Source organism: Artemia sp. Qi Xiang Cuo, chromosome 17, assembly GCF_049724085.1.
Source record: "Artemia sp. Qi Xiang Cuo chromosome 17, ASM4972408v1, whole genome shotgun sequence".
Classification (NCBI taxonomy): domain Eukaryota; kingdom Metazoa; phylum Arthropoda; class Branchiopoda; order Anostraca; family Artemiidae; genus Artemia; species Artemia sp. Qi Xiang Cuo.
In genome coordinates, this window is record NC_142810.1 from 23140732 (window position 1) to 23168417 (window position 27686).

General features: G+C 35.5%; 2 protein-coding genes across 3 annotated transcripts in view; one reads left to right on the plus strand and one right to left on the minus strand.

Moving 5' to 3' along the window:
• The window catches only part of LOC148942009 (uncharacterized), a 90000-nt gene extending 79253 nt beyond the window's left edge, over positions 1–10747 (minus strand). Inside the window, exon 1 of one of the 2 annotated variants that reach the window (XM_089103739.1) lies at positions 10641–10747. In XM_089103739.1, the coding sequence (XP_088959865.1) occupies positions 10641–10658 (18 nt within the window). In that variant the 5' untranslated portion in view covers positions 10659–10747. Of the gene's footprint in view, positions 1–10490; positions 10512–10640 lie in introns of those variants that run through there. The other variant, XM_089103740.1, reaches the window with a different exon arrangement.
• LOC148942010 (uncharacterized) overlaps positions 1–27686 on the plus strand; it is a 115391-nt gene that overhangs the window by 69068 nt on the left and 18637 nt on the right. The window contains exon 3 of the mRNA XM_089103204.1: positions 16319–16406. Coding sequence (XP_088959330.1) covers positions 16319–16406 — 88 coding nt within the window. The remainder of the gene's footprint in view (positions 1–16318; positions 16407–27686) is intronic.

Consider the following 27686-nt stretch of genomic DNA (forward strand, 5'->3'; position numbering starts at 1 on the left):
ACCATGTAAAGAAAAAATCACACGGCTTAAAACAACAGAGTCCCTCAAACCCCGTAAAGCCATTTTAAAAGGTATAACAATTATTTATTTAAGAGAAATCCTCGCTTTCAATCGAACGGAAAAAATATAAGAATTATTTATTTAACAGAAATCCTCGCTTTTTGAAGGAACACCATGTAAAGAAAAAAAACAATCACACGGCTTAAAACAGCAAAGTCCCTCAAACCCCGTAAAGCCATTTTAAAAAGTATAACAATTATTTATTTAACAGAAATCCTCGCTTTCAATTGAACGGAAAAAATATAAGAATTATTTATTTAACAGAAATCCTCGCTTTTTTAACGAACACCATGTAAAGAAAAAATCACACGGCTTAAAACAACAGAGTCCCTCAAACCCCGTAAAACCATTTTAAAAGGTATAACAATTATTTATTTAACAGAAATCCTCGCTTTCAATTGAACGGAAAAAATATAAGAATGATATATTTAACAGAACTCCTCGCTTTTTGAACGAACACCATGTAAAGAAAAAATCACACGGCTTAAAACAACAGAGTCACTCAAACCCCGTAAAGCCATTTTAAAAGGTATAACAATTATTTATTTAACAGAAATCCTCGCATTATGAACTAACACCATGTAAATAAAAAATCAAAACGGCTTAGAACAACAGAGCCCCTCAAACCCAGTAAAGCCATTTTAAAAGGTATAACAATTATTTATTTAATAGAAATCCTCGCCTTCAATTGAACGTAAAAAATATAAGAATTATTTATCTAACAGAAATCCTCGCTTTTTGAACGAAAACCATGTAAGGAAAAAATCACACGGCTTAAAACAAAAGAGTCCGTCAAACCACGTAAAGCCATTTTAAAAGGTATAACAATTATTTATTTAACAGAAATCCTCGCTTTCAATTCAACGGAAAAAATATAAGAATTATTTAATTAACAGAAATTCTCGCTTTTTTGAACGAAAACCATGTAAATAAAAAATTACACGGGCTTAAAACAACAGAGTCCCTCCAACCCCGTAAAGCCATTTTAAAAGGTATAAGAATTATTTATCTAACAGAAATCCTCGCTTTTTGAACGAACACCATGTATAGAAAAAATCACACGGCTTAAAACAACAACCATTTTAAAAGGTATAACAATTATTTATTTAACAGAAATCCTCATTTTCAATCGAACGGAAAAAATATAAGAATTATTTATTTAACAGAAATCCTCGCTTTTTGAAGGAACACCATGTTAAGAAAAAATAACACGGCTTAAAACAACAGACTCCCTCAAACCCCGTAAAGCCATTTTAAAATTTATAACAATTATTTATTTAACAGTAATCTTTGATTTCATTCGAACTTAAAAAGTATAACAATTATTTATTTATCATACCGGCTAGAGCTTTGAATGAAAACAAGGTACAGAACAAATAAAAACACACGGCTTAAGACAACTAAGCCCCTCAACCACCGTAAAGCTAGTTTAAAAAGTATAACAGTAATTTATATAATATAAATCATCGCTTTCAATTAAACGGAAAAAATATAAGAATTATTTATTTAACAGAAATCCTCGCTTTTTGAACGAACCCCAAGTAAAGAAAAAATCACACGGCTTAAAACAGCAGAGTCCCTCAAACCCCGTAAAGCCATTTTAAAAGGTATAACAATTATTTATTTAACAAAAATCCTCGCTTTCAATTGAACGGAAAAAATAAAAGAATTATTTATTTAACAGAAATTCTCTCTTTTTTGAACGAACACCATGTAAAGAAAAAATCACACTGGCTTAAAACAACAGAGTCCCTCAAACCCCGTAAAGCCATTTTAAAATTTATAACAATTATTTATTTAACAGAAATCCTCGCTTTTTTAACGAGCACCATTTGAAGAAAAAATAAAACGGTTTAAAACGACAGAGCCCTTCAAACCCCGTAAAGCTATTTTAAAAGGTATAACAATTATTTATTTAACAGAAATCCTCGCTTTCAATTGAACGAAAAAAAAATAAGAATTATTTATTTAACAGAAATCCTTGCTTTTTGAACGAACACCATGTAAAGAAAAAATACATTTCCGATTCGTCGTTAGGCATTTTTCAAATTTATAACAAATTACCGGAGTTAACAACTCCTTCGGGCCTCCAAAATTGACCCCTCCCCTCCCTGCTCCCAGAAATGTGGGGGGGGGATGAATGGAACCTTAGATCCTATTTTAAATTGACAATACTTATCTAACATCACTTGTGTATTATACAGATCATATATCTCATTACCCCTTTTTAAATGTTAATCAAATAATTCTGATTATAATGTCCGATTTTTTGTCAGCTTTTCAAAATGTTTGTATTTGGAACTCTGTCAGTTAACACTAAGCTGTAAATTGGGAAATCCTTTCGCAATAACAATAGACTTAGCAGCGATTAAATCTCATTGTCGGCGACAATTCAATCAGATCACAGTAGTGAAAATGGAGTACTTTTTCGCAAATTGAGTTAGCTTCTATTTCATAGACAAAATATTTGAATTCCTTTTATTCAAATCACCTATCAAGTTATCAAAAAATATATGAACTAGAAATCTGGTCTGTAAATTGTGTCAGAAAAACTTGTCCTTAATCAACGTAAAGACCCACAATAGCATAGGAAGGAACGTAAAGTACGCGCTGGTTTTAAAATACAGGTTTATCATAATTACCCCTTTTTTGCAAATGCTTAACAAAAAAAAACCTGTCTGTACGTCAGAAAAACTTGTCCTTAATCAGCGTCGTAGAAGTATTAGCTATAGGACCGGTATTGCGTAAATCTCTTGGCAAAGGTATAATGACTTGTAGAAGTGTTTACCCATAGGGCCGGTATTGCGTAAATCTCTTTGAAAGATGTAATGCCCTGTAGAATAGAATACCTACCAGAAAAACCTGTTTGGTACGGAGGCGTCGTAGAATAACATGATATTTCCTATATGTCTGTTAGAATAACATGGTATTTGCTATATGTCTGCTAGAAATGGAATCTCTTAGTCTACTAATATAGATTTGATAAGGGTGACTTCCAGATATAAGTCCGAAACAAAGAAAATTACTGTAGTAAGAGGGGGGGGGGGTAATCACCAAATCATCAAAAGTGACTTAATTTCGTACAAATTAAAGACAACTTACGCAGCAAATCAAAAAACAAAAAAAACACAATTAGAATGGAGGTTTGACATCGATGGGGGGTGGGACTGTCCTCCCTAGATTAATTTTTTTTGCACTTTGATTGTTCAGTGTTTTTTTTGTATTTTCATTGAAAAAATAGCGGAATTGCAAAAATACCCCACCCATCCACCCTTTCCTCTAATTCTGTGAATTTATACCTCTATTCTACTAAGAGAAGGGGTAGGATATTTTGCTTCCTTCTGTGTACGTGCCTATCATGCGCACATATTTAAGCAAATCAGTTATTGAATCAAATCAATAAAATATGAAAGAAAGCAAGCAAGCACAGGGACGTCAGTTGAGAGGGTGAAGCGGAACGTCTTCCCCCGCCTAGGGGGAAGACGTTTAAAATATTTAAAAATATCTTTTTGTGTGTGTTCATTGACAGATACTTTTTATATTTTTATTGTATCGAAGAAATGAAAAAAAGTAAAAATTGGCCCCCCTACCCCTACCATAGATATTGAAAACAAAATATACCCCCTCCTATGTTTTTGTGAATTGACACCAATGAGCAAACACATAGAAATACGTTTATTTAATGATGTTGGGAACAATATTTCGATTGGAAAAGGAGTAGAGATTCATCAAAACAGTGACAAGTGACTTATGTATAAATAATTAAAAAATGCTAAGCAAAACAATTAAGCAACTGCAACATTATGCAGTTGCAATATTTCACGAATATGGAATAAAAGTTGATGAAAATATAATTCGAATTTCATGAAAAATTAGTGTTTTCACTCCCCACCTAGATATTTCTTTTTGGTATTGTCATTGAAAAATGACTTTTTGATATTTTTCATCGAAAAAAAAGAAAGAAAAATAACACAATTGTACCCCCTAGGTTCTGAAAAAAAACCATACCCCAGTAATTTCAGTGAATTGACTCCGTCGTACTGGAGGAAAGGGACTAGAACATTTAGCTCTTCATTGTGTATGTGCCAATTATACACATACTATTTTCATTATTGAATCAAATTATTGAAATATCAAAGAAGGCAAGGAGGCACAAGGGCGTCAAATGATATGGGCAAGAGGGTATTCCCCCCTAAATTTCAAAATTAGTACCGTTTTCAGTATTTACATTGACGCAGGCTTTTTGCATTTTCTTTTGAAAATTGAGAAAAGAACAAAATTGTCTCCCCCTAGATTTTGAAAAATAAATTTTGCTTCCTCCTACATTTTCGTGAATTGACGCCACTGACCAAGCACATTAGAATACTTTCATTTAACTTTTGTTAGCCACAATCATTTTCATTAGTTAGCCACACTTTGATTGGGGAGGGGGGAGAAATTGTTTGAAATAGCTAAAAGTTAAGCTGCTTTATGTATGAAAAATTGTAAGATGTTATGCCAACTAGTAAGCATTTACGACATTATGCAGCTGCAACACTGGACATCTTTTGATCCTTGACATTAAAATTAAATAAAGAAAAACAAGTTTTTTAACTGAAAGTAATGAGCGACATTAAAAACTTAAAACGAACAGAAATTATTCCGTATATGAAAAGGACTGTCCCCTCCTCAAAGCCTCACTCTTTAAGCTAATGTTTTTCTTTTTCTTTAAAAACTAGAGTAGCGACAAAGAGTTCAATTTTAGCGCAAAGAGCGAGGCGTTGAGGAGGGGACAGCCCCTTTCAAATACCGAATAATTTCTGTTCACTTTAAGTTTTAATGTTGCTCCTTACTTTTAGTTGAAAAAACATTTTTTTTCATATTTAATTTCTGAACGTTTTTCAACTTATGCAGGTTCAAATTTGGCTCAACGCACTTGAAAAATTAATGCGGAATTTGCATATTTAATTTCTGAATGTTTTTCAAATAATGCCGGTAAATCTGGCTCACCCTCCATGAAATATCCCCCCGCCCCCTCACGGGAAACTCCTCAGTGGAAATTTCATCTCACGTAAAGTAAAAATTCTCTCCTTACAGTTCCTTCATCACTGAGAATCCCCCCCTCCGTAAAATTTCTTGCGGAAGATTCGGCCTGAAATTTCTCCTTAGCATACTTACATTTGAAAAAGACTTTAATTTTTAGTCGGTTTGTCTATCACTCTGGAAATGCTCCCTCTCGTGGCATTTTTTTTTCTGGAAATCAAAACACATGGAAAATAGACCCCGGATAGTTCGCAGAGAACATCTCCACATGCAAAATTGAGTTGGCAAATATAATGTAAGACAATTAACAAGAATGTCGTATAGGAATTCTGTCAAATCTCCCCAGTGTAAAATTTCCCCTGGAAAATTCATCCCCGGAAATTTTCCTCCCCAAGGAAAATTCTTGCTATGGAAAACCATCCCAAGAATAGAATCCATGGTGTTTCTTCTGGCAAAAATGGCAGAATTCTACATTTTTGTACATAGGAGCTTTAAACTTCTTCAGTGGGGTTCTCTGGTACGCTGAATCTGTGGTGTGATTTTCATTAAAAATCCTTGAATTTTAGGGGTTGCTTCCCCCCCCCCCCTATTTAAAAAATCAGGCAAATTTTCTCAGGCTCGTAATGCTTGATGGGTAAACCGAAAGTTGATGAATTTTATATATTTGGAATCAGCATAGTAAGCTGATTCTTTTAATGCATCTATTGATATCAAAATTCCATTTTTTAGAGTTTGGTTACTATTGAGCCGAGTCGCTCCTTACTTACTCGTTACTAAAAACTGTTTAACTATTTTGTATTTGCGATGTTTTCTGCCGTTTTTGTGATAAAGCTGCTTATTTTCGCTTATTTTGTCAATTGCTCAGGTTCAATGTTTAATTTTGCGCAAAGTGTTTGCGCAAGTAACATCCTTGATTGCATGATGGCGGCTTTGGGATGGGGGAGGGGTGACAACCATTCTTCGTGGCTAGTAGTTTTTGCTCATTTTAATTTTGTTCACTTTTTTAATTTGTTTCTAAATTCTACCCTTTCTTGACTAAACTTTCATTGGTTTTATTTGAGGAATATTATGATAACTTTCATCAAAAGTTACGTGCCTGAGAAAATTTGCCTTAAGTTAAAAAAAAGAGGGAAACAACCCCTAAAAGTCATAGAACTTTAATGAAAATCACACCATCAGATTCAGCGTATCAAAGAACCCTCGTATAGAAGTTTCAAGCTCCTATCCGTAAAAATGTTGAATTTTGTATAATTTGCCAGAAGAAAGATCGCAGATGCGTGTTTATTTGTTTTTTTCCCCCAGGGGTGATCGTATCGATCCAGTAGTCCTAGAACATCGTGAGAGGACTCATCCGAACGGAAACTAAAAGTTCTAATGCCCTTTTTAAGTGACCAAAAAATTGGAGGGCAACTTGGCCCCTCCCGCGCTCATTTTTTCCCCAAAGTCACCCAATTAAAATTTTGAGATAGCCATTTTGTTCAGCACAGTCGAAAATCTAATAAATATGTCTTTGAGGATGACTTAATCCCCCCACAGTTCCCGAGGGAAGGGCTGCAAGTTATGAACTTTGCCCATTGTTTACATATAGTATTGGTTAATGGGAAGTATATAGACGTTTCAGGAGGGATTTTTTTCTGGTGGGGGGGTCAGAGGAGGGGGTTTTGGTGGAGGATCTTTTCATGGAGGATGTTTCCTTGGGGGAAAGGACATTTCTATGAAGAGGGTGTCAGATTTCCCAGCATTATTTAAAAAACGATCAGAAATTAAATAAAAAAACAAGTTTTTTCAACTGAAAGTAAGGAGAAACTTTAAAACTTAAAACGAACAGAAATTATTACGTATATGAAGGGGTTCGCCCCCTATTCAATACCTCACCCTTTACGATAAAGTTTTTTTTAAGTACTTTCAAAAGAGCTATCTATTCTAATTTACCGGCCTTTCTGATTCATGGGTTTGTAATTCAAACAAAAATCAAACTTTACTGCAAAGAGTGAGATATTGACTAGGGGTCGAACCCCCTATTATACGTAATAAAAATATACCAATATAGAAGTTCTTGACGTAAGTTAATTCGTAAATTACGTCAGAACAAAATTTCGAAAAAGCCATTTAGCCAAAAAAAGTAAAATTAATATGCCAATTTCGTCTTAATTATTCATGTACGGTGAGCCAAAATCAAAGCTGCATTAATTTAAAAAGGTTCAGAAATTAAATAAAAAAGAGGTTTTTCTAACTGAAAGTAAGGAGCCACATTAAAACTTAAAATGAACAGAAATTATTCCGTATAAGAAAGGGGCTGTCCCCTCCTCAACGCCTCACTTTTTACGCTAAAGTTTGACTCTATCTCAAAACTTTATTTTTTAAAACAATAAAAAGCTTTAGCTTGAAGAGCAAGGCGTTGAGGAGGGGACAGACCCTTTCATTTACAGAATAATTTCTGTTCGTTTTAAGTTTTAATGTCACTCCTTACTTTCAGTTAAAAAAAAACTGTTTTTTTTTATTTAATTCCCTAAGAAATCACATGTTTGAAAATGCAAAATATAGTTTGTAGGCCACCATTTTCAACTTTCGGGAAAAGGTGTGCTTCATCTTTATGTTTGATAGAATTCCCTTTAGCCACCCTTCTACGAGCATGCATTAATATTCAATATATTATATAAAATAATTAATATTTAATAATATTTCATTAAATTGTACAATACGGTTATTCTAGGTATTTTACATATTACCCGTGCATTTTGAATGCAGAAGATTGACTACTGGGTTTATAAGATCTACACAAAATAATGTGTAGAGTGTACTCCACAAACTATGCAGAATATACAAAAAATAATAATAAACAGTTTGTACAAAATACAAAGTGTACAAACTAAAGTTTTTTTTTTATTAAATTACAGATTATACAAAGTACAAAATTTGTAGAGTAACTATACTCAACAAACTATGTACACAACATGTAGAGTATAGAGTATACTGGTCACTAGTTTTATAAGATCTATACAAAATAGCTATTAGAGTATACTGTATAAGGGGAGGTGGCCATTGCTAAGCTGAAACGAGAAACAACTCAAGTAGGGTGGTTGAATTATAAGCTTAGAAAAGGCAAGAAATTTATCTTTTGGCTAGCTCCATTTTCGGGGCCCCATTTTCGAGGAGTAAGATGGGCAAATTTTAAAAACGAGCGAGACATGCGTAAAATATAAGAAATAATGGGCAAAAGAGGATTTTTTTTGCTTAAATCTCAAGGTAATTGAAAACTTATTATATTACTAAAAAAAACAACTTATTATCAAACAGTTCGTGGTAACGAACTGTAAGTAAGGAGTGACCCGGCTCAATAGTAACCGAAACTCTAAAAAACGGAGTTTTGATACCAATATATACATCAAAAGAATCATATTTTTATGCTGATTTCAAATATATAAGTTTCATCAAGTTTAATCTTACCCATCAAAAGTTACGCGCCTGAGAAAATTTGTCTTATTTTCGAAAAAAGGGGGAAACAACCCCTAAAAGTCATAGAACTTTAATGCAAATCACACCATCAGATTCAGCGTATCAGAGAACCCTACCGTAGAAGTTTCAAGCACTTGTCTGCAAAAATGTAGAATTTTGAATTTTTACCATAAGAATGATCACGGATGCGTGTTTATTTGTTTTTTCTTATCATTTCGATCCGGTAGTCCTAGAATATCGTGTGAGGGCTCATTTGAACGGTAATTAAAAGTTATAGTGCCCTTTTTAAGTGACCAAAAAAATTGGAGAGCAACTTGGCCCCCTCCCACGCTCATTTTTCTCCCTAAGTCACCCAATCAAAATTTTTAGATAGCCATTTTGTGCAGCCCCGTTTAAAATCTAATAAATATGTCTATCGCTCTTAGCATAAAGAGCAAGGCGTTGAGGAGGGGACCGCCCCTTTAATATACGGAATAATTTCTGTTCGTTTTAAGTTTTAATGTCGCTCCTTACTTTTAGTTAAAACAACTTGTTCTTTTATTTAATTTTATTGCTCAAAACTTGAGTCCTTCCCAATGTTTTTGTTTTTAGTCTGGAGAGAAAATGTTTCTAAGCTACAATTTAAGCATAAAATACAGTTCAATTTTAACAACTATAATGCTAAAATTAATATATGAATATAGTTAGTTCCTAAATAAATAATGAATAACTAATAAAATCTGTAAAAAAATGAAAATCCGAAGAAAAATATAGCACAGTGGTTTAACGGTTTATTATTCTGAGACTTTCTGTTGTGTTTCTGTAAGTTTTTTTTCTCGAAAAACCCTGTCTAACCTGGGTCCTTTGAGTCTGTTGGATTATATTCATACAAGTGCAGCTTCATTGTAAATAACATGCATCAAATAATTACAAAAACATAACAAAGTCAAAAAGAAATAATATAGGGTCAATATATACGAGATTCCATAATTGACATAGGGAAAATATAAAAATACTGCTCTACCTCTAAATATATAATAATCAAGTAACTCGCGAATGCACCCCCCCCCCTGATGGCTTTACATTTGGCCCAATGAATATATAAAACTAAAAGAAACACTAAAACTTTGAAATTCTTGCATTATATCAAAGATATATCCACTAATCAACCATTATTATACACTTTTTAAAATCATTTTATGCAATATTTGGTAAATTATGCACCTAATCGCATACAAAGATAAATTACTGATTGAGAAAATAGCTGGTTTAATATAGGAGCTAGAATGTATGACCGTATTCATGTAACAAAGAAATAGCGTCATTATCAGCACAATATATGGGACCATTATTTGGGGATGAGATGCATTTGCGAGGGAATTGATTATTATATTTGAAAAGAGCATAAAAAGAGGAATCAATTTGTATGTTCACCTTGTTGTCATGGTGCATGGTATGTTCATGGTTGCTTAGTTCTGACTTTTTTTTTTTTTAGTGAGCCGGTACACTTTTGGCACTTAATCGGGCCCGATCTAGCAAAAGTGTAAGTTCACGCGTTACGTAAATGTCTTTTTAAGACGATGCTTTAAGGGGAGGGGACTGACCAATTTAAGTAGAAAATGGAATATGTTGGACATCAAGCCTGACAGGTTTGACATTCGTAGATGCAATAAGTCATGCTACCAGTAAGAGTATCTGTGTACAATCAGACCTGTTCAGAAGAGAACATGGTCAGAAAACTATATGTATATAACCCATGTTATACATCCCAAACTATAAGTGTTCGATGCATTTTGTCATATGTCACTCTTTCGGTTCAACTTAATACCTATGAACTGAAGCGTCGACGATATAAAAAAACAAAAAAAAACAGAAAAATGTATTGTAAATATAATTTGGGCTATGTATATACAAACCGAGGAGGGGATTAAAGTAAATTGAACAGCCATAAGGAATGGTAGAATAAAACTTACCTGCATATTATGAAGTAAGAATCGTTTTTTTAAACATTGTTTCTTCTTAGCATGCCTAATTGTACACTGATACCCTTACTGGTAGCATAACTTACTGCAGAACATATATTATGTTATAGTCATTACCAGCATTAAAAATAATGTACTTACTAGTAGCACAAACTTCATTATAGCCAGTATACTCTGCAAAGGTCAGATTAAAACTGTTTGGTAACGGAATGAATCAGACTTGGCCATTCCACGAGGTGATGTTGGTTTTTAATTGAAGTTGAACTAGTTTTGAAACAGCTTAGTTACTGAGAAGTATCATGAGATCTGCAATACTGGTAAGCTTCATAACAAAATATTGTGTTATTTGTTTTAAAGTTTGATTACTTTTGGTTCAATGCATAGCGAAATTGAAGGGGATCGTGGGGTTAATTTCCTCTAAAATGTGTACTTAGCTAAGTTCATCTTTTATCCAATTCATTTGCATTCGAAAAAAAATCCAGTTCGAAAAAACTGCCAAGTATGTTGTTAATCTATCTGTTGAGATTTGACATATTTTAGAACCTTCCAATATAGTTTTTAGAAATATTCTAGCCTGTCTATTTTTGACTGTTGACTTCACAGAATACCCCAGCTGAGAATGAGAAAGCTAGTCGACGAACGTCAAATTCCTAAAGTAATTGCAGTTTTTAATACCCCATGATTTTGTATTTTTATCGTCGCTTGAACTTGCTTATACAGTGAATTTGATTTTTTTTAAAGTAGATTTTTTTTAGATAAATGCTTTTCATTTTCTTAATGCGCGCTTCCCTTTTTTTATCTGCCGCCTTTGTTAACTGGTTTAATTCGAATTCTCTACCATATTTCCAGGCTTTTTTAATCTCTTACATGACTAGTTCATGGCATCCTATTTCGCTTATTTTATTACGAGTTTTTTATTCACATAGTTCTTTAGATTGTTTTTCGACCCTAAGGACAATATCCATCCAAGATCAGCCGTGATTTCACGTACACGTCTTAACATGTCTTGAACAATTTTGAATCAAACCTTTGAAAAAATAGCCTTTCGTGATTTATTTAGTAATAATATTGACCTATACATTTGAAAAAAGGGGAAAAAAAGAGAGACATTACTGCATCCCCTCCGAAAAATAAGATTTCCCTTGTTGCTGAAGCAGGGGAACGGGGTATTTGGCTATGGAAATTTCCATGGTACAGTTTTCGTTTCGATCTGACACCATTTTATGAGATTTCACGGCATCTTTCAAAATCCCCATAAATTGGTCCCCCCATAAAAAACAACACACAAAAGTGGATTCCCAGGAAAGTTTTGAAGAATCAAAAAGGGTCAAACTATCGGCTTGAAACTTATACCTTTAAACTTCAGGGTCAAGGACACCATGATGTTAAAAAGAAATTGGAGGACAAGCCCCCCCCCCCCAAAAAAAAAGCCTAAAAGTAAAACGGAAATGAAGATGTATCTTTAATGTGGTTTAAGGAGGCGGAAGTGCCACTTTTACTTGTGGTAATTTCTATTTATTTTAAGTTTGATTTGATTTTTTTTTTCTGTTCGTCTTAGGTTCATTTATTCATTGATTGTAACCTCTGTGAGTTCTAAGGTTGACCTATTATAATTCTTTACCTCTACAGTTATTTGTTTGCGATATTAATATTCCTCTTTAATTTTCTCTGAAAAACTTATTTTTGGAAAACACTTTTTAAAAATTTATTTTAAAAATAGCCTATCCTGAACTCCATTTTGTACCGTTTTATGATAGTACAGTGAGCTTATGGATTTTGAAACGAATTAAATGAAAAAAACAAGTTTTTTTTTAACTGAAAGTAAGGAGCGACATTAAAACTTAAAACGAACAGAAATTGTTTCGTATATGAAAGGGGCTGTCCCCTCCTTAACGCCTCACTCTTTACGCTAAAGTTAGGCTCGATCTCACAACTCTATTTTTAAAAATAATAGAAAACTTTTGCGCAAAGAGCGAGGCTTTGAGGAGGGACAGCCCCTTTCATATACGGAATAATTTCTTTAGGAGCACAAGCCCCTCAAAAATAAGCCTAAAAGTAAAATGCAAATGAAGATATATCTTTAATGTGGTATAAGGAGGCGGAAGTGCCACTTTTACTTGTGGTAATTTCTATTTGTTTTAAGTTTGATTTGACTTTTTTTTCTGTTCGTCTTAGGTTCATTTATTGTAACCTTTGTTCGTTCTAAGGTTGACCTATTATAATTCTTTACCTCCACAGTTATTTGTCTGTGATATTAATATAGCTCTTTAATTTTCTCTGAAAAACTTTTTTTTGGAAAGCAATTTTGCAAGATTTATTTAGAAAATATAGCCTATCCTGAAGTCCATTTTGCACCGTTATATGATAGTATAGCGAGCTTACGGATTTTGAAACAAATTAGCTGGAAAAGTGCCAATTTGTCTGTGTTGATATATTTCAATAAAGGCTAGAAAACGCATGCAAAATATTTTGCACGTTTCAGTTACACATCCAACTCGCTGACTTCAAAGTCAATATGAAAATAACCTAGGAGTAGTAGAAACTAAATGAAAATAGAATATGAGTAGAAAAAAGGCCATGGTTAGTAGGCTAAGAAAGTAATAAAATTTTGTGGAGTGAAAAAAAAAAATCTTGACTGCATTCTATAATTGATTGAGTCAATTTGGCTTCGGGTAATTATTTAATTTTTGACGGAATAATTTTTATTAATTACTTTATTAATAATTTTATTTATTCATTTTATTAATAATTTTTATTAAACAGATTATTAATAATTCTAAGTTGTATGGATGTTGTAACATTCAATGCAGCCACGTGATTACTATGCACATTAATCTGGATAGGGGTGGAAATTTAAATAAAAAAGAGACAAACTATATAAAAAAAATACGAGAAAATAAAATGAAATTGTAAAGTAATAGAAGCTGCCGTAATGAAACTTCAACTCCAGAAGCATTTGAAGACTATTCGATTGGAACTTCTTGTATCTTAATCCTATTTGTAACTTTCAGAATCATACCGATCAAATTTTGAGAAGCAATATGCGTTTTCTTCTCTTATAAATTAAATAAGTGTTTGCCTTTTAATTTGCAAGACAAATGACCTCTTGGCAAAAGAAAAGCTTTGTAATTATACTGGGAAAATAGAAACACATGTATGTTTGTCATATCGTCAGGCAATTCCATAATTATAAAAGTAGTTATTTTCCCAAATTTCAAGAAATAAAACTCAGTGTATTGTGTGTGCTGGTAAAATAAGATAACATGTTTTCATGAAAGGATTGGATTAGTAACCCCCTTCTCACCCCAACTTAAAAAAGTTTAATTTTAGTTTTGTCTCCATTCCCATACTGATACTGTAAATAACACAAGGAGTAGAATCCTGCCTGTCACTAGGATTAATCTTAAAGGAGAGGGATAGGATTGGTCATCAGGATGATTGTGCTTAACAAGCAAGGAGTGGGTATTAATTGCTAAGATTATACTGAACTTATAGAGGTTGGTGCATTTAACGATTAAATTTGGGAAGTGCTTGGGCAAATAGGGGAAAAATTATATCCCCTTCCCTGGTTACGGGTATGGGTTGGGCTCATCACGAGCAGCGATTCTTTAGAAGTCTGCTTAGCTTCCCAAGGTATTTTCTAAAGAATGCTGCAGCTGCAGCCTAGTAAAGAGCGAAACACGGCCCATAGTAAAAAGTTTAAAAGCACGCTCTCTAAAAAAAAATCCAGTCATTTTCACAATGAACACTAAGTCAGAAATAATAGTTATCATTCAGATTCAGCAGAATCGTGAATTGTAAATATGAGAGAATTTTTTTTTTTTTTAGCATTTTAAAAAAGAGACTGAAACCCTTTTAAAAATGATGTCGAATCGAATTAGAATCTTCATTCTGGAAAAAACGTTACTCTGTACATTCACAACCCTACATCTTAGATTTTGGTGGCTAACATTGTTAGTGCCCGCCTTTTGAAGGTGGCAAGTGGTGCGACCGCACCAGGTCCCGTACCTACCGGGAACCCACGATAACAAGGCCATGCAGCACCCTTCGTCGTTGCGCGGTTATTATCTACCGTCTTATCGAAACCACAACGCTCCCGCTTAACCCTAGAAATCGCATTGTTATCGCTCCCGCTGGAGGCTACATTACTATTGCTCCTGTGACGTTATGACCGCGACATCAGGCCCCGCGCAATGGTGGCTGCACAAGACCCCACGCATCAGCAAGGCCACCTCTGAATATTGCTTCGTTTTTTTTTGTTTTATTCTTTCTCTCTTGTTGTTATTTCCGTATTTCTTTGTTTTATCTACTAACCTTGAATATTATTTGATTTTGTCTCTTTTTTTCACCTTGTTTCATGTGATTATTTAATGTAAACTCTTTTTAACTGAATGGAAAGGAATTTGACCCTCTAGGAAGAAGAAAAAACTCCGGAGACGGGCAGCCACGATAATCAATATCCATAAACTAAAATAAATAACAAAAAAATTCAAAATCAAAGTTCAATCTCTCTCGCCGAAACGAAGGACCACATAGACTAAAGGTAACATAAGTAAACACTATTTAATAGGCAAGGCCAAGAACTAGTAAACTAAGGATAACACCTCCTACAAATGGTGGTGCTAATTCACGAAATTGTAGAGGGGGGAAATATAATTTTTGAAATGTAAGGGCAGGGCAAATTTGATGCTCTTTACAATTTTCAATAAAAATAAATGAGAAAAATGAGTGCCGAAAAATCAGGCATAAAATCAGTAGTGACAAAAATGGCAATTCCCCCCCCCCTAGAAACTTAAAAATATATTCCCTTCCTCTTCTAAATTCTTTTGAACTGATGCCACGGATGAAAACACCAAAAAAGGTATATTTTAATGAAAACATCTCAAAATAGATATTTTCAAAAACCTATCGGGGAGCAAGAAAATTCGTGGGGGGAGGGGAAGTGCCTCCATAGCTTTTGCTAGTGTTCATCTTTGTAGCCTACAAAGGGGAAAACTAGCAAAGGCTAGAATGTTAGTTGCTTCGTACCAGCGACGCTCCAGAAACTTTTTCCTAGTACAGTGATTAATAACAAGAATTGGTTGATATGTTTTGAATTTTTGTGATAAATAAACAAAACTAAAACAATTGGACGTACTAAAACCATAACCGTATAAAACTAAAACGTATACGTAGAACAACAAAAACCCCGTTGTTTTTCCTCTTACACGGGCCTTAGACACCACTGACCAATGAAATTTGTTTAGTAGCACCGAAGCATTGAAATGTGTTTCGTGTTGCTCATTAATTTCTCTCAACTTGCTAAAATTGGGATATACGATTTTATTATTTAAATTTTATGCATTATTTTTAAGCTGAAATCGAGAGAGAAATTATTCAGAATTAAACAAAGTAAAAAAAAAGATTTTTGGTTGAATTAAAGAGCGAAATCAAAACCTAAACCCAACACATGTTATTACTTTGCATCCTATAAAAATTATGCAAATAGACCGGCTAATAATATTTCCGTGCATTTGTATGATTGAGCAAAATTTAGCAATTAACTGAAAACCCAAATACAACATACGAGAATTCTTTATTTTATATCGTAAAATTATCCTTAAGTGCTTTATGTTCCTACCATAGAGAAAATCAAGTGGTGTTTTGTGTTTTCAGTAAAGCGCTAGTTTTAACATTAGTAAAAAAATGATCCCGACTAAAAACTGTTTAAGTGGGCTGCTATCAAGACTTGTTATTCTAATCAATGTTGATTTTTCATGATATTATTCTTACTTTGTCGGTTTAAGTGTAATTGTTTCACTTAAGTTCCTGCATTTTAGTTCACATTTCTATTTGCTGGAAGTACGACAACCTTCGCACACGAAGCGTATGACACAGCCTATAGCAACTGGAATCAGAGGAACAAAGGTAAATGTCTTCGAATTTGTCTTACATCGAAGGTGTCATTTGGGGAGAACCAGTGGGACCTAGCCCTTTAAGGACTCTTACTTTACCATACAAAAAGGAAAAAAAAAACTTTTGCAGTTATATTGTTTAAGTTGGAGGCCCCTTAAGATAAATCATCCTCCCTCTCCTAAATTGAAATAGTTATCTCTTTTTATGCTGTCTAATAGATACTAAAGTTAAATAGGAGCAAATGTACCAAATTCATATTTTAGTCAAGGGGCCAGACCCCTATAATGTGACAACTATGTGATCAGAAAGACACAGTCAGTTTAGTAATGGTTTCCGACTATATCGACTACTCTGAATCTGAATATGGGTGCTGGCAAGGCTGGAGGTGACGGCTTGACCTTCAAAAATCCAAAAAATGCCTTTTTTAGGCCTATAAAACGTGTACAGACTGTTTTTTTTAATGTTTTACCATTCCAGTTTAGTTGCGTGGTATCTTATATTATTCCTAATATGGTCGTTTCTTATAATTAATTAAAAAAAACTTTTTCCGTAAAATAAGTTTTTCAAAGAAAAGTAAAGAACTCCATTAAACAAAAAATGAGCAAAAATAAACTCACATAATCTACCAAGCGTGAAACTACCACAAATCAGCATCGATAAATAAATGAAACCCAAAACGAACAGAAAGTGAGATAAATAACCGAGTCAAACTCAAAACGAGCAGAAATTAACATAAGTTGGGCTCAAAACCCCTATGCCTTCCCAAGGCCAGAACATCATTTGCACTTTACTGAAAAAAAATAAGTGTTTTTAGTTTTATAACTTTAATAAATCAAATAATACTAAGATTTTGATTACTAAATATCAGTATATGTGTAATAAACTAAAAATACACATTCATTTGTATTTTCAGTAAAGTGCAAATTATGCTTATGACGACGCGTTAAGTAAAAAACGTATATGCCCCCAAGGCATAACTTACAACTCTTTCCCTGAGGCCTGTGGTGGAGTGTCCTCCTCAAAAACATAATTTCTATCTCGAAATCCACAACACTGAACAAAATGGCTATCTAAAAATTTTGATTGGATGTGTTTGGGGAAAAGGTGGGTGGGAAAGGGGGGTAAATGCCTTCAAATCAGTTTCGACTATTAAAAAGGGCACTGGACCTTTGAATTTACAATCGAATGAGCGCTTTTTCAAGTTTCTACGACAAAGAATTCAATAAAAACTTATAAGCCCCCAGGGCATAACTTATAACCATTGCTCTGAAAACTGTGGGGGGAGTGTCTTTCTGAAAGGTATAATTTCCTGAACTTTAACTGCGTGGAACAAAATGGCTATCTCAGAATTTTGATTGGATGTGTATGGAGAAATGGTGGGCATGGAAGGGGTGTTAGTTGCCTTCTAATTACTTTCGACTATTATAAAGGGCACAAGCCATTTCAATTTCTAATCGAATGAGCCCTTTTTGAAGTTTATACGACAATAAGTTCTATAAAAACCTTATATGCCCCCAGGGCACAACATACAACCCTTGTCCTGAGGGCTTTGAGGGGCTTGTCATCCCCCCTTTTGAGACAGTAAAATGGCTGTCTCAAAATTTTGATTGGATATGTTTGGGGAAAAGGTGGGCGTGAGAGGGGGGTTAGTTACCGTCCAATCACTTTCAACTATTAGAAAGGGCAGTAGCCCTTTGAATTTCCAATCGAATGAGCATTCTTGAAGTTTCTACGACATCACCTTCTATAAAAACCTTATATGCCCCCAGGGCATAACTTAAAACCCTTACCCCGAGGGTTGTGGGGGAATGTCCTCCTCAAAAAAATATTTTCTATCTGGAAATCAACTAGCGAAGTTTATACGACAACGCCTTCTTATAAAAACCTTATATGCTCCCAGGGCATAACTCAAAACCCTTGCCCTGAGGGCTGTGGGGGAGTGTCCTGCTAAAAAAAATATTTTATATCTGGAAATCAAGTAGCCTACGCTGAAGAAAATGGCTATCTCAAAATTCTGATTGGATGTCACTAGCCCTTTGAATTTCAAATCGAATGAGCCTGTTTTGAAGTTTCTACGACAACGCCTTCTATAAAAACCTTAAATGCCCCCAGGGCACAGCTTAAAACATTTGTCCTGAGGGTTGTGGAGGAGTGTCCTCCTCCAAAAAATATTTTCTATCTGAAAATCAACTACGCTGAACAAAATGGCAATCTCAAAATTTTGATTTGGATTAGTTTGGGGAAATGATGGGCGTGGGGGAAGGCTAGCTGCCCTCCAATCACTGTCGACTATTAAAAAGGGCACTAGCCCTTTGAATTGATTAAAACCCTTGCCCCGAGCGTTGTGGGGGAGTGTCCACCTCAAAAGATATTTTCTATCTAGAAATAAACTACGCTGAACAAAATGGCTATCTCAAAATTTTGATTGGATGTGCTTAGGGGAATGATTGGCGTGGGGGGGGGCTAGTTGCCCTCCAATCCCTTTTGACTATTAAAAAGGGTACTAGCCACTCTAATTTCCAGTCGAATTAGCCCTTTTTGAAGTTTTTATGACAACTCCTTCGATACGAAGTGCCCGGGTATGGAGAAAAAAACAAACAAAAAAACACATTGGGCCCACATCGTTCTTTACTAAGGCAGCGCTAGCGCGCTGCCTATGATACGCATCTTCCTTCTTCATAGCTTCACTTTAATCAGTAAAATACTTAAAAATAAGAGTGTGCCGTTTCAGTAAAGTGCAAATTTTGTTCTGGCCTTGGGAAGGCATAGGGGATTTGCACCCAACTAATTTTTGCTCGTTTTGAGTTTGACTCGGTTATTTATTGTAATTTCTGCTCGTTTTGGGTTTCATTTATTTATCGATGCTGATTTATGGTAGTTCCACGATTGGCAGATTATTTTATTTTATTTTTGTTAATTTTTTGTCAAATGGAGTTCTTTACTTTTCTTTGAAAAACTTATTTTGTGGAAAAAATGTTTTTCAATTAATTTCTGTTCGTTTTATATTGACATAGTCTATTCAGGGAAAAAGAAAACAATACTTTAAATCTTTTCACTTTTTAAGACAATATAGTTTGGCCTGCTATTTGTATGCGGGAGAAAATTTTTCAGCAATTTTAAACAACATACACCCTTTTAAAAATCTGGACAAAAATAGTACAGTTTAACTTAGTTTCATACCTCCTCTAGTTGATATGAAATGGAAAACTTGATACCCTTCGCAAAAAAATCTGTTAACTTCCTCTGATAGCTTGGATACACTTACGCTATTTTGATTTGGCTAAATTTTAAGAGCAGAAGTATCCCCGAAAGTTTGAACATAATACCCTCAGTCGTTCTTGGGATACTGCTAAGATGCCTTATTTGGAATTAGCATTATCACAGTACATTTGGATTTAATCTTAAAGCAACTTTTAGTTTTTAAACATAATGGCCAAATGTGAGGGTGGGCCTGGGAGGGGGACAAGTTGCCCTCCAATCCCTTTCGACTATTAAAAGGGGCATTAGCCCTTTCTGTTTTCGATCGGATGAGCCCCTTTTGAAGTTTCTACAACAACTTCTTCAATACAAAATGCCCTGGTCTAAATAACAACAATAACAAAAAATCATGCATTACACCCACTTCGATCTTTACTATAAAAATGTCGAGCCTTCTCATCACTTTCGACTATTAAAAAGGGCACTAGGTCTTTTGATTTCAAACCGAATGAGCCCTTTTGGAAACGACAACACTTTCTATAAATACCTTACCGTATATTCCCCCAGGGCATAAATTACAACCCTTACCCTAAGGTCTGTTAGGGTGGTTGCCATCCTCTAAGACCGAATTTCCAGAACTTTCAACCACGTTAAACTTAATGGCTATCCCAAAATTTGATTGTATGTGTTTGGAGAAATGGTGGGCGTGAGAGGGGCGGTAGTCGCTCTCCAATATCTTTCAACTATTAAAATGGCCCTAGCCCTTTCATTTTCAAATCGAATGAGCCTGTTTGAATTTTATGCGACAAAACTTTCAATAAAAATCTTATATGCCCACAGGGCATAACTTAAAACCCTTGCTCAGAGTTATGGGGGAGGGTGTCATTCTCCAAAGACCTAATTTCCAGAACTGTCTACTACGTTGAACAAAATGGGTATCTGACAATTTTGATTGGATGTATTTGGAGTAGTGGTGGGCGTGAGAGGGGGGTTAGTTACCCTCCATTCACTTTCGACTATTACAAAGGGCACTAGCCCTCTCAGTTTCAAATTGAATGAGCCTCTTTTTAAGTTTTACTACAATACTATCTATAAAAACCTTATATGCCGCCAGGGAAGCACTTAGAACCTTTCTCTTTGGGGCTCTGGGGGGTTTGTGTTCCTTAAATACATAATTTCCAGAAGTTTCAAATACGTTGAACAAAATGGCCATCTCTAGACTTTGGTTGAATATTTTTGGGGAAATGGTGGGCGTAAGAGGGGGGTTATTTTCTCCCCACTCACTTTCAACAATTAAAAAGGTTAATTTTATTTTGCAATCAAATAAACCCTTTTTGTAATTTCTATAACAACTTTCTATATAAACTCTATATGCCCCCAGGGCATAACTTACAACCCTTGCACTGAGGGCTCTGAGGGAGTTATCATCCTAAAAGACCTAATCTCAAGAGCTTTCAACTACGTTGAACAATATGGATATCTCAATATTGTAATTCGATGTGTTTGGGAAAACAGTAGGCGTGAGAGGGGCGTTAGTCACTGTCCAATCTCTTTCAACTATTAAAAAGGGCATTAGCCCTTTCAATTTCCAATTGAATGAGCCCTTTTGAAGTTTCTACGCTTTCAATAAAAAGCTTATATGCCCCCAGGGCATAACTTACAACCCGTGCGCGGAAAGCCGGGGGGGGGGGGAGGTTGTCATCCTTAAAGACCTAATTTCCAAAACTTTCAACTACATTGAATAAAAGGGCTATCTAAAATATTTATTGGATGTGTTTGGGGAAAAGAGGGGCGTGGTAGGGGGGTTAGTTGCCCTCAAATCACTTTCGACTATTAAAAAGGGCACTAGCCCTTTGAATTTACAATAGAATGAGCCCTTTTTAAAGTTTCTACGATAAAGATGTTAATAAAAACCTTATATGCCCCCAGGGCATAAATTATAACCCTTGCCCTGAAGACTGTGGGGGGAGTGTCCTGCTCAAAGGTGTAATTTCCTGAACTTTGAACTGCGTGGAACAAAATGGCTATCTCAAAATTTTTATTGGATGTGTTCGGGGAAATGGTGGGCGCGGAAGGGGTGTTAGTTGCTTTCCAATCACTTTCGACTATTAAAAAGGGCACTAGCCATTTCAATTTCCAATCGAATGAGCCCTTTTTGAAGTTTCTACGAGAACGCGTTATATAAAAACCTTATATGTTCCCTGGGCATAATTTACAACCCTTTCCCTGAGGGCTGTGGGGGGTTGTCATCCTCAAAGACCTAATTTCAAGAACTTAAAACTACGTTGAATAAAATGGCTATCTCAAAGTTTTGATTAGATGTGTTTGGGGAAAAGGTGGGAGTGAGAGACGGGTTAGTTGCCCTCTAATCACTTTCGACTATTAAAAAGGGCACTAGCCCTTTTTAATAGTCGACAACAAAATGGCTATGGTTTAATAATAGCCAACAAAATGGCTATCTCTAAACTTTGATTAAATGTTTTTGGGGAAATGACTGGCGTAAGAGGGGGATTTATTAGTCTCCACTCGCTTTCGACTATTAAAAAGGGCAATTTCAATTTCCAATCAAATGAGCCGTTTTTGAAATTTCTATAACAACTTTATGTATAAACTTTATATGCCCCCAGGGAATAACTTACAACCCTTGAACTGAGGACTATGAGGGGGTTATCATCCTAAAATACCTAATTTCAAGAACTTTCAACTACGTTGAAGAAAATGGACATCTCAATATTTTTATTTGATGTGTTTGGGAAAATTGTAGGCGTGAGAGGGGCATTAGTCGCTGTCCAATCACTTTCAACTATTAAAAAAGGGCACTAGTCCTTTCAATTTCCATTTGAATGAGCCGTTTTGAAGTTTCTACGCTTTCAATAAAAACCTTATATGCCCCCCAGGGAATAACTTACAGCCCGTGCCCTGAAGGCTGTGGGGAGGGGGGGGGTCTTCGTTAAAGACCTAATTTCCAAAACTATCAACTTCGTTGAATATAATGGCTATCTAAAATATTGATTGAATGTGTTTGGAGAGAAGATGGGCGTGAGAGAGGGGTTAGTTGCCCTCAAATCACTTTCTACTATTATAAGGGGACCAGCCCTTTGAATTTCCAATCGAATGAGCCCTTTTTCAAGTTTCTACGACAAAGATTTCAATAAAAACCTTATATGCCCCCAAGGCATAACTTATAACCCTTGCCCTGAAGACTGTGGGGGGAGTGTTCTGCTGAAAGGTATAATTTCCTGAAATTTGAACTGTGTGGAACAAAACGGCTATCTCAAAATCTTTATTGGATGTGTTTGGGGAAATTGTGGGCGTGGAAGGGGTGTAAGCTGCTTTCCAATAACTTTTGACTATTAAAAAGGGAACTAGCCATTTCAATTTCCAGTCGAATGGGCCCTTTTTGAAGTTTCTACGACAACGCATTATATAAAACGTTATATGCCCCCTGGGCATAATTTACAACCCTTTCCCTGAGGGCTGTAGGGGGGGATGTTATCCTCAAAGACCTAATTTCCAGAACTTAAAACTAAGTTGAATAAAATGGCTATCTCAAAGTTTTGACTAGATGTGTTTGGGGAAAAATGGGCTTGAGAGGCGGGTTAGTTGCCCTCTAATCCCTTTCAACTAATAAAAAGGGCACTAGCCCTTTGAATTTTAAATCGAATGAGCCTTTTTTGAAGTTTCTACGACAACGCCTTCTATAAAAAACTATATGCCCCCAGGGCATAGAGGGGTGTTTCAATTTCCAATTGAATAAGCCCTTTTGAAGTTTCTACGACAACGCTTTCAATAAAAACTTTATATGACCCCAAGGCATAACTTAAAACCCTTGCCCTAAGGGCCCTGAGGGGAGGGGTTGTTATCCTTATAGACCTAGTTTCCATAACTTTCAACTACGTTCAATAAAATGGCTATCTAAAAATTTTGATTGGATGAAAAGGTGGGCGTGAGAGGGGGATTAGCTGCCCTCAAATCACTTTCGACTATTAAAAAGGGTACTAGCCATTTGAATTTCAAATCGAATAAGCCATTTTTCAAGTTTCTATGACAAAGATTTCAATAAAAGCCTTATTTGCCCCACAGGGCATAAATTATAATCCTTGCTCTGAGGGTTGTGGGGGAGTGTCCTCCCCAAAAATATATTTTCTATCTGTAAATCAACTACGCTGAACAAAATGGTTATATAAAAATTTTTTTTGGATGTGTTTGGGGGAATGATTGGCGTTGGGGTGGGGGCTAGTTGCCCTCCAATCACTTTCGACTATTAAAAAGGGCACTACCCCTTTGAATTTCCAATCGAATGAGCTTTTTTTTGAAGTTTCTATGAAAACGCCTTCTATGAAAACCTTATATGCCCCCGGGGCATAACTTAAAACCCTTGCCCTGAGGGCTGTGAGGGAGTGTCCTCCTCAAAAAGACATGTTATGTGTGGAAATTAACTACGCTGAACAAAATGGCTATCTCAAAATTTTGATTGGATGTGTTTCGGGAAATGGTGGGCGTGGAAGGGGTGTTAGTCGCCTTCCAATCACTATCGACGATTAAAAAGGGCATAAGCCACTCCAATTTCCAATTGATTGAGCCCTTTTCGAAGTTTATACGACAACTTCTTCAATACGAACTACCCTGCTCTAAAGGAAGAAATTAATAAGTAATACATTGTGCCAACATCATTCTTATATTACCCAAGGGCATAACTTAAAACCCTTGCCCTGAGGGTTGTAGGTTTTAAGTGTCCTACTCTTTAGTTAGTCCCCGTTTCTTGTCTCGTTCTCGAGTGTCCCTGTTCTTTACTTAGGCAGCGCGATCGCGCTGCCTATTATTTATACAACAACTTTCTATATAAACCTTATTTGCCCCCAGGGCATAACAACCCTTGCAGTGAGGGCTCTGAGGGGGTCATTCTAAAAGACTTAATTTCCAAGACGTCCAACTGCGTTGAACAAAATGGATATCTCAAAATTTTGATTAGATGATTTTGGGAAAATGGTGGGCGTGAGAGGGGCGTTAGTTGCTATCCAATCACTTTGAACTATTAAAAAAGGCACTTTCAGTTTCCAATTGAATACGCCCTTTTGAAGTTTCTACGACATCTTTTTCAATAAAAACAGCATGTGCCCCCAGGGCGTAACTTACAACCCTTGCTCTGAGGGCCCTTGGGGGGGTTGTCATCCTTAAAGATATAAATTCCAAAACTTTCAACTACGTTGAATAAAATGGCTATCTAAAAATTTTTATTGGATGAAACGGTGGGCGTGAGAGGGGGATTAGTTGCCCTCAAATCAATTTTGATTATTAAAAAGAGTACAAGCCATTTGATTGAGCCGTTTTTCAAGTTTCTACGACAAAGATTTCAATAAAAATCTTATAATCCTTGACCTGACGGTTGTGGGGGATGATCCTCCTCAAGAATATATTTTCTATGAGGAAATCAACTATGCGGAAAAAAAAAGCTGTCTCAAAATTTTGATTGGATGTGTTTGGGGGAATGATGGGCGTGAGAGGGGCTAGTTGCCCTCCAATCACTTTCAACTATTAAAAAGGGCACTATCCGTTTGAATTTCCAATCGAATGAGCCTTTATTGAAGTTTCTACGACAACACCTTCTATAAAAACCTTATATGCCCCCAGGGCATAACTTAAAACCCTTGCCCTTAGGGTAGTGGGGGAGTGTCCTGCTCAAAAGCATATTTTCTATCCATAAATAAACTACGCTGAACAATATGGCTATCTCAAAATTTGATTGGATGTGTTTGTGGGAATTATGGGCGTCGGGGGGGGGGGCTAGTTGCCCTCGAATCACTTTTGACTATTAAAAAGGACACTAGCCCTTTGAATTTTCAATCGAATGAGCCTGTTTTGAAGTTTCTACGACAACGCCTTCTATAAAAAACCTTATATGCCCACAGGGCATAACTTGAAACCCTTGCCCTGAGGGTTGTGGGGGAGTGTCCTCCTCAAAAGCATATTTTCTGTTTGGAAATCAACTACGCTCAACAAAATGGCTGTCTCAAAATTTTGATTGGATGTGTTTCGGGGAATGATGGGCGTGGGCGGGGGGGGGGGGGGATAGTCACCCTTCAATCTCTTTTGACTATTAAAAAGGGCACTAGAACTCTCAATTTCCAATTGAATGAGCCTTTTTTGAAGTTTCTACAACAACCCCTTCCATATGAAGTGCCCCGCTCAAAAGGAAAAAACTTATAAGTAGCATATTGTGCCAACATCATTCTTAAATGCCTTCAGTGCATAACTTAGAACCCGTGCCCTGAGGTGTGTGGGGGATTTTCCTCCTCAAAAACACATTTTCTATTTGGTAAGCAACTACGCTGATCAAAATGGCTATCTGAAAATTTCGATAGGATGTATTTGGGGTAATGACGGGCAGGGGGGGGGGGGGGCTAGTTGCCCTCCAATCACTTTCGGCTATTAAAAAGGGCACTAGCCACTCCAATTTCCAATGGAATGAGCCATTTTCAAAGTTTCTACGACAACTCCTTCGATACGAAGTGCCCGGGTATGGAGAAAAAAAACATTGTGCCCACATCTTTCTTTACTTAGGCAGCGCTAGCGCGCTGCCTATGAAACGACAAAACATATTCAGACCTCAAAGAACTGAATTATAAAAATCAAATGCCAGTTAGGTTAATTGTTCCAACATTTCCTGTATAGAAAACAACGCGAGCAACTTCTTTCAATTAAAAAAAAAAAAAAAAAAAAAAAAAAAAAAAAAAAAAAAAATGGGGCTTTTATCCGTCCTTTTATCCAAATGAAATATTTACTAGTATTAATAATAAAAAAAAACTTTCCGAACAAGAAGTTTTCTAAAGAAAAGTTAAGGCCATATTAAACTTAAGATCAGAAGAAACAGAAACAATAATTCAAATTCAAGACGACCAGAAATTACTGTTAAAAAATAAATGAAACCCAAACGAACAGAAATTTAATAAACAATCATAGCAAAAACAAGAAAAAAACAACAGGTACTAATATAAATGAATAAATAAATCATTTTATTTTAAATAAAGGTTTTTATATACATAAAAACCTTATATACCCCCAGGGCATAACTTAAAACATTTGCCACTGGGCTCTGGGAGTTTTGTTGACCCCGAAGTTTTTTTTTATCTAATGATTGAACTATTTTCAATAAAATGGCTATCTCAATATTTTATTGGATGAATTTGGGAAAAACGAGCGTGGGCGGGGCCTAGTTGACCTCTGATCTCTTTTGACTCTTAAAAAGTAAAACTTTCAATTTCCAATCAAATGAACCCCATTCTGAAGTTTAGACGGGGAACCCTTCTATAAAACCATAAATGCCCACACGGCATAACTTACAACGCCTGCCCCTGGGCCCTGGGGGGTTGTGTCAACCCCGGGATTTTTTTTTATCTAATCCTTGAACTAAGATTAAAATTTTAAAGGGTCATTTGGGAAAAAAAGACGTTGGGGCAGTTTGTCCTCCGATCACTTTTGACTTCTAAAAAGGGCACTATAACTTCTGATTTCCAATTGAATGAGCCCCTCCGAAGTTTATACAACTATCCCTTCCACATGAAGTGGCCCATTTGTAATCATCTGTGGTTTATTCAGGAATGATAATTATCTCTTGTATTTGTCTTCATAATAAAATGTTAGTATGATAGCAAATTTTAAAAAAAATTCAAAAGAGCCAGAGCCCCCTTCCCCTCTTCAGTTTTGCTGTGACATCATTTTTGAGAGATTTAAGGCTCTTTTCGAAATTCCTGTAAATTTGTTTTCAAAATTACTTTTTACGGTTACAACTAAGGAAAATAATAATTACTATTCCTGAATTAACCGTGAGTGGCAATTTCTATTCACAAGATTGTTTTGGCTACTATGGACTTTTTAACCTTTCGGGGCCCCATTATTGGTTTAAAATATTTTCAAACAGTTCGTGGTAACGAACTGTAAGTAAGGAGCGACCCGGCTCAATGGTAACCGAAACTCTAGAAAATGGGATTTTGATACCAATAGATACATCAAAAGAATCACATTTTAATGCTGATTTCCAATATATAAGTTTCATCAAGTTTATCATCAAAAGTTATGAAAATATATAAGTTTCAT